Raw genomic sequence first — 9,624 nt, 5'->3', positions numbered from 1 at the left:
TGTTGATATGAGAACTTGAGAAGTGTCGTGGTCGTGCGTCGTGGTCGTGTCATGTGCAATTTTATAATTTGATTCTCCAACTTGCAAACTTTCCTCATCAAAATGAAGAGAAATATAATTTTAAAAGAGCTAATAGGAGCTCCTGACAAGGAAAATGATGAAGACTTTGACGACAATATATTTAAGGGTGAGTTAATTATATCATTAGCCGCAATTTTCAGGCGAGACTCATGCATGTTCATTTTAGGGCGTTCTTTGAAGGACTGATCGAATGAAGTAATTATTTGTTCAGTTTGAACTCTTCTGGTACAGAATTTCAGCATCTGAAATTTAAAGCATTCAGATGTTTCAGGAAAAATAAATACCAAGGATGACAATTGGATTTAATCAAAGTTAGCATTTCGACGTGTAAGTCGGCAATCGCATATCTCGTTTGTGATGTCTGGAAACCTCCACCTCTATGTTATTTTTTTAAAGGAGAACAAATTGACATCATTCCTTGAAGTTTTTGCAGAATTTTTTTCGCACAGAGAAGAAAAATCATGGCAGTTTTAAAGAAATGCCGTTGAGGAGTTTTCCGTCTGAAAGATGAAGAATGACAGGAAGTCTGCGATGTCCCAAACCGAGTTATGTGATTGCTGACTTAAATCGTCGATTTTCTTCACATAAAACAGGAGATACTTTCCTCATTTTAGATCTAAAATTAGCTACACAGATTGAGATATTGATTTCTCTCTTGCAATCCTGAGGCCCTCCCATTTTCTTGTGCGGTCATTCACAACCAGCTAGTTTTGGGGTTGAGAAGCCTCCACAATCCTGAAAGTACTCAAAACTTGCATTCTAGCAACCTCTAACATTGTCTGTCTTTTTTCGACAGGAGATGATGCTTACAAAGATGTCAACACGGAACTTCTTGATGAAGATCATGATGATTATGGCGATATAGGAAGAGGAAACTTGCGCACCTCTGCACCTTTGGATGAAGATCTGAACGAAGCATATCAAGGGAAGGCTGTGTCAAGGCAGCGCGCTTTCAAGAATTATGTAAACTCAATCGACGCTGATGATGAAGAAATTGAAAGCGGCAGCGAAGGAGGAAGTGGCGACACGTCTGGTGATGAAGATGAAGACACAGAAGACTGGAATATCGGCGGCAAGAGCAGCGCTAGCAGAGTTGTTGCATGGGCAGACGAAGACGATGATGAAGATGAAGATGATATTGATGAAGATGGAGGAGGAGAACAAGGAGATGATGAGGAAATGGATGAGAAAGGGTATGAAGCGTTTTGATAATACAAGCTGAATATCCCTTGCGAAGACAATTGTTGTTTAGTAATCAAACAGTAGACTCTATGCCAAATAAGTTTGCACACTTCTAGACTGCGACAAAAGATCGTCGGACGTCACTTTTACATGTAAAGTAAATGCAAGGAGCACAATGGTGGATCTTCTATTACAGTCTAAAAGTGTGCAAACTTATTTAGTGTGGACTCTAAGATATTGCGTATGCATTTTGGAGAATAAAACTTTTGGGCCACTTACATTTTGTCCAAAACCCAACATAAATGAGTACCCAAAGTGTCATATAATTAAAACGCTGGGCACAGATAGGACATCTCCTAGTTGCGGTGTCTCAAAATCTCATAAATTATCAGTCACCATCCCCTTTTTTTTCTCACCCTCCTTTTTCTAATATTTCAAAATGAACCTAAACCTTTGAAAATAATTTGAGATCATAATACCTAATAACTTTTCGACAATACCATTGAATATTGCATGGAAAGACCATGATGTTTAGCAACTAACTTTAACTGTCGAAAGCATTCAAGCACTTAATCAAAGCATTTAAGATCTGAACTTCTTTTTTACTCAACAGTATGTCAGATGCTAGTTCCATAGAAGATGATCTAGGAAGCGACAATGAGAGAAAATCTGTTGATAAAGATTTTGTAGTCTACTCAAAAGGTGTGAAAAAAGAAACTGATGAAAAGAAAAAAGGCGGTGCAATTTTAAAACAACAAGGTAAGTCTCTCTTAATTTTAATATATTTAATTTACATCAGTAAGTACCAAAATTGTGACAAAGTATCAAAAAAGATTTTGAATAAATGAGATAATAATATTTTCAATTGTCAAATTATTGATTTTCGCACAAATTTCTGTTTCAAGATTTTCTTGATACGCTGAGGGCAATATCTGTTATTGTCCGACATAAATAGTGGTTCATTGTGAAATATTAATCATTTTCCATTAGCTTTGACAAAATTTCCATCCAAAACTGTCCTTAACATTTCAACAAGGATACCCAGAAAGAATTTCATGATAAAAATTGTTCACCTCTCTTGGTGGTATTTTGGTACTTGTTACCAAAAACATATTCCATGGATATAATAAATAAGAAAGATAAAAAGAAACGGAATGCTCGCGGATAATGATTATGATGGATGAAGCATTTACCTTTGTCACATCTTTTTGACGCTTTATTTTGAAGGTAAAGGATGGTTAGGTTTGAATTTCCATTGCGTCATGAGTAAATGAAAATCTTGATTTAACTTTGGCAGCATTATTTTTCCAAAAGCTTTCTTGCTGGAAGGATTTCAATTTTGGCATCAAAAACTAGTCCATTGTTTCTGAAAATTAGGTGTAATTGTATGCTCCAGCTAGCTCCGGTAATTTTGAGCAACTGCTTTTCTTAATTTTGTCTTCTTTTTCATCCTTCCAGAATTGTGGGAAACATTGCTTGAAAATCGAATAGTCCTTCAAAAATGTTTATTAGCAGCAAACAAACTTCCAGTGCACGAAGAATTTCCAGATTTTCAAGCAGCTTGTGGAAATGAATTCAAGGATAAAATGAACAATTGCTGTGATAAATTATGTCAAGTCTTAGAAAAATTGCTGAAATTTCAGGTAAGTTTTGTTTGGCTCATTAACTTATCCCAATATTTTTAAACTTTAAAAAATTGGTGAATTAAAATTTAGTAAGTCTGCAGGAATAATGACTTCAAAAATTGTTTCTTCACTTCAAAGATAACCTTTTTTATTTTCTGGCATAGGAGAGATCAGATGCGACTGTTTTGACAAGAGAAACTTAATCCTTCGGAACTGTTTCCCAGTTATCATTTTTAGGAACTTTTTCATAACATTTATTGATGTTTACTGAATATTTCAGACAGAAATTTTAATGAGGAAACATTTTATTTCTTTCTGTAATTCAATTCCTCTCTAATGGATCCATGAAATGATTTTGTAGTTCAATCCATTGTCGGTTTGTAAAATTGTTTGTTTTTTACTTTCCTCCAGAACAAACTCATCGATGCCTGTCCAGATTACAAGAGAAAAAGGTAATTATGAAACTCAGTAATATTACTTCAGCCTTTCATATCATTATAAAATTAAACTAACGCAGTTGAACGAAGATGCTTCAAGTTGTAGCCAGTTTTATGCCACAGTTTTTAAGTGATGAAAGACAAAGAACTGATCTTGAAAGCGTTCAAAAGTAAAAATTCATTATTAAAGTTTTATTCAAAGATGATGCAAATAACCTTTTTCAACAGAACTGTTTAATTAATCAAAGTGGTAATATCAGTCACTGAATCATGCTGCAAGCTTAGTGCACTTATCTCCTTTTTTCTATCTGAGATAAAAGAGGTCTACTTTTTGAGTTGTTTCATCTATAAGAGATGTTCCTTTCACTAACAGCTAGGAAAACCACTTTTCTGAAATAAATGTCACACTACATATTCCTGGCTGGAATACTGCTGGATCGTATAAAATAGGCTGTGATAGAGGTGTAACCTGCCTGATATAGCTGAAAAAACCATAATGCAATCTTCTATCATAGGACATTGTTTAATGACATTTTTTCTTAGTTTTCCAGCCATTTAACTGTGAATTTTAAACATTAATCTCTTGTCTACAGAAAAAATCACCTTGGACCTAATGAAGAATCTGGAGATCAGACTCCATTTAAAAAGCAGAAATTGAAAGTTTACGAGAACTCGCTGAGTGATGTGCATGAAGATTTCAAAGACTATAGGGACACTGAAATTCAAAAGTGGAATGACAGAACGAAAATTTCATCAGGAAAGTTTGCAACCTCCAATTTCTCTGCTTTTGACCAGCCAACATTGAAACAGATAGAGCAGATTTTAAGTGATAAGCCAAGGCTCATTCGACGCACACAAACCAAACGAACCAAATACAGAATTTGTAGTCTCCAATCCAGAGATCAGGTATTATTTTTTGTAATTTTTTTTTCTTTTACACAAGTGTTGGTAGGACTAAACTCTGTCAATTCTTAAAAAAATTGGACTTTCCAGACAGTTGACTCTTTTGTGTTGTTTTTTTTATTTATTCATACATGATGGTTAAACAGTAAAGAAACTTATTTCTAACATGCTCAAAAAAAGGATCAATATGTCCGGAGAAAGCATTTCCTTATTACAGCCTTGTCTTCTGAGAAGAAAAAAAAAGAACAACCACTCTGACGTCCCTCGAAAAATAAATAAAATTGCTGTCTACAAATATATTTTTTCAGTATCTCCTTCAGTCAAAAATTATAAAAATCATTTAGATTGGCTTAAGCAGAAACAGCTCAACTACATCCAACATTGTTTCATTTTTTCGTGCTATTTTCTAACAGAGAACTGAAGATTATACTGCTTCGAAACTGTCACTGAGTTTTCCTAAGATAGTAAAGAATACACCCACATGATTTCAAGTCAGAATGTAGCTTTATTTCTTTGTCCGAAAATAAAAATTAGAAGCAATTAAGCAATGTCTGATGTAGTTGGTACTCCTATGAAATTAGGCCATGTAATCTATTGTATTTCATTGTCTCATTCACAATACAATCAACAAAAAAATTCTACCCTCAATTTTTAAAAAGGAGAGATAATTACTGTTTTTTCAACTCATTCTGTGTCTACAAATTCCCCGTTTTTCTATTGATGCTTCCTCGGTCCGCATATCATATGTATAATTTTCTTTTTGCATTTTATAGGAAGAGGAAGACGAAGAAGGCATCAACCCTGAGATTTTTGATGATAGTGATTTTTACCACAAATTATTGCGAGACCTAATTGAACGCAAATCGGGTGAAGTTACAGACCCAACTCGTCTTGGAAAGTAAGTTCTATCAGCTATTATAGTGAAGATATTTCAGAATGAGGACTTCAAAGAGGGACCATCCAATTGGTTTGCCAACTGCCCTTGCCTATCTAAAATACATTTTTGAATTTACGCACTAAAAAACGTAAAAATCCCGCTTAGAAGTTCCTTTTAATCATTTCCCCTTAAAAATCATGTCCTACATGAAATTTTGATTAGGAAACATACATCATGATGCTCGACTTCGCACCTTGTCTAATGGTCCATTGTAAATATTATGCACAAAATGGCTGCAGAAGTTGACTTTCCTCTACTACTTTGATTTTCTCTCTTTAAGTTTGCCGTGTCTCTTGTGCGTAACAGTCCTTTTCTTGATGTTTGCAAGATCCTATTATAATCCGAGGTTCAATTTCAGTCATCAGATACTGGTTCTGCTAAAAACAGCTGATATTTTTTCAAGGGTACCTATCTATGATTTTTAAGGAGAACCATTTTATTTTTTTCAGCCAATGGATCCAACTTCAAAAACTAAGCAGTAGAATGAAGAAGAAAGTCGATACGCGTGCCAGCAAAGGACGAAAGCTAAGGTTTGTCGTTCATCCAAAATTAGTGAATTTTATGTCTCCTATTGAGTCTGAAGGTATCAATGAAGAGGCCACTAAAGAACTGTATTCTTCCTTATTCGGAAAATTCAAGGTGTGAGAACACCCTGATTTGTTGCCCCTGTCTATCAGTTGTTAATTTTTAGTTCTCCCTTTTTAATGCAGTTAAGTTATTACAAGTTTGAAGTTTTGTAATAAAACAGTATAAAAATTAAAATGGACTACCTACATTTATCATTTACTACGCTGTCAATCCCTGTGAATCCAGGATCATCAATTTCTTCTTTTCCTTTTTTCCAAACACCTTTTTTCAGTACTTTTTCTACAAAATGCTCACAAAGATCGCTCTAAACATTTACTATCAGCCCAGAACTTTGTTGTCAGGAAAGAATTGAGTTTGGACTTTGAATGTTTCAGACAGCCTTCTGGGACTCACTCACATAAGTAGAAAAGCAACATTGTATCTCTTGATATTTCAAGCAAAACAATTAATATAAAAATAAACGTTTCTTTTCCTCTTTATTTCATATAATTCAGAGCGCTTCCAAATAATGTACAAAACAAAGAGATAAAACAAACACTTTTTAGAAAAATTTGAAGAAAAACTGTTCAATAAAAAAATAATTGTGACAGAAAACTTAGTACATAGTCAACAAGAGAAAAAGTTAAATAATTTGACACAAAATACTAGTTAAAAATCCAACAAATGTAACAAAGCCACAAATATTTATGATACGGCAGATATCGCCAAGTGTCAGCTTCGACCCTTAAATCTATTTATAAAAATGGAAATATCCTGACTTCTGAAAAATTGGGAAGTATGTAATGTATACATATTGAATCATAAACCTAAGACATTTTCTAACACATTGCTCCCTTCAAATACACAACCCACTTCTTCAAAAAAACAGGTAGCTAGATTTGTAGTGAGGGGTTCTGCTTACAAAATTGAAATTGTTTGTACTACTTAACTAAAGCTTTTACAATAAATGTATTCTAGAAAAATACTGCCATTATGACATCATCAGTTACAACTGGTGATGCCAGTAATTTCACCAATACCATTACCAAAACATTCCATTTTACTATTTAAAATAATCCTTACTCAGGTTCATGCTCTGTTGACCATTGAATCAACCCCTGACATACTTACACTAGCAAACAAACCTACTTATAGGTTGCTCAAATCACTCTGAAACTCAAATTAACAATAATCTTCAGCTATTTGGGCTCAGTCTTGTAAAGTAGGTACATGTTTGCTGTTTCCATGACACATTTTTGAAAAAACGTGACTTTCAAAAAATATCGGGCGAGAGGCTTCGCTAAATCAACTGAGCCCATGGAGGAGTCATCGGTTGAGGGTTCTGCATGTAAGACATGATGACGGCAAAAATTGATAACCTGTTGAAAAAAAAAATCAACTTTAAAATTCTTACTAAAATTGTATTGGCGAAGTGATAGCAAAAAAAACTGAGGGTCGTATTCTCAGTCATTCCTCAGAGAGTTCCTTTCTGAGAGACCTCATACAGACATGGTTTAAATTGTAGCTGAGGAAATTAAAAAAAAGCCTTGAATATAAGATCATTGAAAGACGCTTTTTGGAAACCTCCGTTTGAATCTGGTGATTTGATCACGACCTAGATCCCTGGTGAAAATTGCAAGGAGTGTCAAAAATATGCCAGGCTGAGCTAAAAAATGATTTATGTGAGTGATTTTCAATTTACTAGGTAATAGAATTTGATGATTTGCCGCAAAAGTTCCGTGACATTATCTGAAAATTAAAAGTGGCAAAAGCACTATATAATGAATAAAGTCATCAAGACTGATGCATGTTTCTCAGGAGTCCGGATTTGTACTCCTCAGACTCCTTGCCATTGCCATTTATAGGCACAGACATCAATATTATATAAAAAACAGTACTCTGTGAGTGCCTGAAAGGATTTAAATAACTTACATGAAGCTACTGAGGATCTGCTTAGCATCATCGTTCACTCTAGAGTTAGCAAAACTTATGCATGAGCAATATAGCGCCATCCATGCACACCATTTCAACTGTAACAAATGATAAAAAAGCTAATTACACATGGTGTTGATAAATCATACATATAGAATACATAATAGATAATTAAAGAAATTATTAGAATTTAAATGGCTCAGTCCATCTATACTTTGCAAAGAACTATCGAAAGAATCGACATCCCTAAAATCAGCCATTATGGAATTTAATTGAGTGGCTGTAGATTATTAAGACTAAGAATTTTACACAGAGAGATAATCGATGCCGAAGTACTGTACCACTTATCTCCATTACCGTGTTTCAAAACGTTTTCTCCTATTTTATTTTTTCAAAGAAAAACAAGCCAACTTTATAGTTTGAAATTTATTAAAAATATTCTACTTACACAGAAGAAAAATTAAAGATATTTTCAGGAAATTACACTGACTAGTTCTCCAAAATAATAGAAGTAAGACCGGAAGTCTACAACATCGGAAACAGAGATGTGTGGTTTCGCACTTTGGCCACCATAATATTTTTCCATGCATCTTGTGCTGCACGGTCTATGAGATAAACTTCACCTAGTCAACGTTGTGTTTTGGGGTGAAGGGTGAATGTCCCTGACTTACTACAAGGACATTTTGTACTTCTAAGAACTGCATCATATTACAAATATAATAAAGAGTTATTTAAGAAACTCTAAAAGAATTTACCCGCATCATCAATCCAACCATACTGAATATCATGCCGAGAAGGTTCATACAGTCGTAGGTAAGGTCATCTGCAGCATTGCTGTGACCCGCTGGAGGTTTATACCTGTAATCAAGAAATTCATTTGGTCTCAATTAGCATCAAGCAATAGTAAGATTAGAAAAAAACATTGCAGTGTTTCAAGCTTTTCCCTTTTAATTTATTTTTTTTGAAGCAAACTGAATGGCTCTGGCTTAAAGTCTGTTATTGAGATCAACGTGAAAAACTAGGCAACACTAAACAAAAATTCATCAGCACCTTTAAATTTTTCCAATGTTCTAGAGGATTTTGAGCTACATGGTACCGCAGTATGTGGGCATGTCTTCAGGAGAACAGATATGACCTTCGCCTCTTGCTTGGTAAGCAAAGACTGGGTATTTTTTAACAGCCGATTAATGTGCTCTTTTCAATTACATCTATGGACTTCAATTTTGACTGAACATCAATATAATATGGCTTCCTAGGTAGGTACCTAACAACTTTATTCATGCCTCCTCGGAGATGTGCCGAGGCCAATTTATAATGGTGGACACATTTCTGCGGCAGTCACCATTTCAGAGACTCTTGGTCCATGAAAGGCACAGGTTTTGCCAGGCGATTTAAATGTACAAGCAATGAACCCGATGCTACGTGCTGCCAAGAGGGCAGATGACGTGACCTGCTAGGTACTGAGTGTGACCGCCTCGGAGATGTGCAATGGGCGAAATTTCGGTAACCGGAGAGTCTCCACATGATAGCGATTAAGGCACTGGTGCTTTTGGCTAAAATTCTGCTTAGCTGAGGAACAGAGCTAGGAATTTAATGACATTGATTAAGTTGGAAATGGTGTGATAGATTTAAAAATGGAGCTAGAAATTACCTGTTTTGTTTGTCAGGTCTGCGTGGATCGGAAACATTATTTGCTGCATGCATGGTCAAATCGTCGATTGGAGTTTAGGGCAATGCAATGCGCACAAGAAGTACAATATCGGGAATAAAAATACGGTTTAAAAGAATTTAAAGTGCGGGAGGCTCACTAAAAAGGAAATTTTTTACCTTCAACTCAACAGATAGGAGTTTAGGACTCTTCTTATCAGTGCAGTGTGACAAATCAACAAAAACTTTGCCCCATCTGACGTCATGCGAATCCTCAAGTGAGGTTATGTTGATATTTTAGATTGTTTACATT

General features: G+C 34.9%; 2 protein-coding genes across 2 annotated transcripts; one reads left to right on the top strand and one right to left on the bottom strand.

The window, feature by feature from the left end:
- Position 1: 1 nt before the first annotated feature.
- LOC109031056 (Apoptosis antagonizing transcription factor) lies at positions 2-5,927 on the top strand. The gene is made up of 8 exons (XM_019042391.2): positions 2-187; positions 878-1,274; positions 1,877-2,022; positions 2,722-2,906; positions 3,300-3,340; positions 3,919-4,231; positions 5,002-5,126; positions 5,615-5,927. The coding sequence occupies exons 1-8, from the start codon at positions 103-105 to the stop codon at positions 5,808-5,810; spliced, it is 1,488 nt and encodes a 495-aa protein (XP_018897936.2). The 5' UTR covers positions 2-102; the 3' UTR covers positions 5,811-5,927.
- Positions 5,928-6,204: 277 nt separating this feature from the next.
- Positions 6,205-9,517, bottom strand: LOC109031612 (protein Asterix). Its single transcript, XM_019043253.2, has 4 exons — positions 9,316-9,517; positions 8,420-8,522; positions 7,665-7,762; positions 6,205-7,111 (listed from the first exon to the last, which is right to left on the bottom strand). Exons 1-4 carry the CDS (start codon positions 9,366-9,368, stop codon positions 7,033-7,035), a joined length of 333 nt encoding a protein of 110 aa, XP_018898798.1. The 5' UTR covers positions 9,369-9,517; the 3' UTR covers positions 6,205-7,032.
- Between the last annotated feature and the right edge of the window lie 107 nt (positions 9,518-9,624).

This window comes from Bemisia tabaci, chromosome 2 (genome assembly GCF_918797505.1).
Source record: "Bemisia tabaci chromosome 2, PGI_BMITA_v3".
NCBI classification, from domain to species: Eukaryota; Metazoa; Arthropoda; class Insecta; order Hemiptera; family Aleyrodidae; genus Bemisia; species Bemisia tabaci.
Note: the sequence above shows the minus strand (reverse complement) of the source record. Positions and strands in the feature narration are given on the sequence as shown.

Excerpts from the sequence above, each read along its gene's own strand:
- LOC109031056 (XM_019042391.2), top strand. The coding sequence starts at position 103 with ATGAAGAGAAATATAATTTTAAAAGAGCTAATAGGAGCTCCTGACAAG. Across the intron at positions 188-877 it reads TGACGACAATATATTTAAGG|GAGATGATGCTTACAAAGAT; the intron begins GTGAGTTAATTA and ends TTTTTTCGACAG. Across the intron at positions 2,907-3,299 it reads AAAAATTGCTGAAATTTCAG|AACAAACTCATCGATGCCTG; the intron begins GTAAGTTTTGTT and ends ACTTTCCTCCAG.
- LOC109031612 (XM_019043253.2), bottom strand. The coding sequence starts at position 9,368 with ATGCATGCAGCAAATAATGTTTCCGATCCACGCAGACCTGACAAACAA. Across the intron at positions 7,763-8,419 it reads TGGTTGGATTGATGATGCGG|TTGAAATGGTGTGCATGGAT; the intron begins GTAAATTCTTTT and ends CATTTGTTACAG. Across the intron at positions 7,112-7,664 it reads CAGATCCTCAGTAGCTTCAT|GTTATCAATTTTTGCCGTCA; the intron begins GTAAGTTATTTA and ends TTTTTTCAACAG.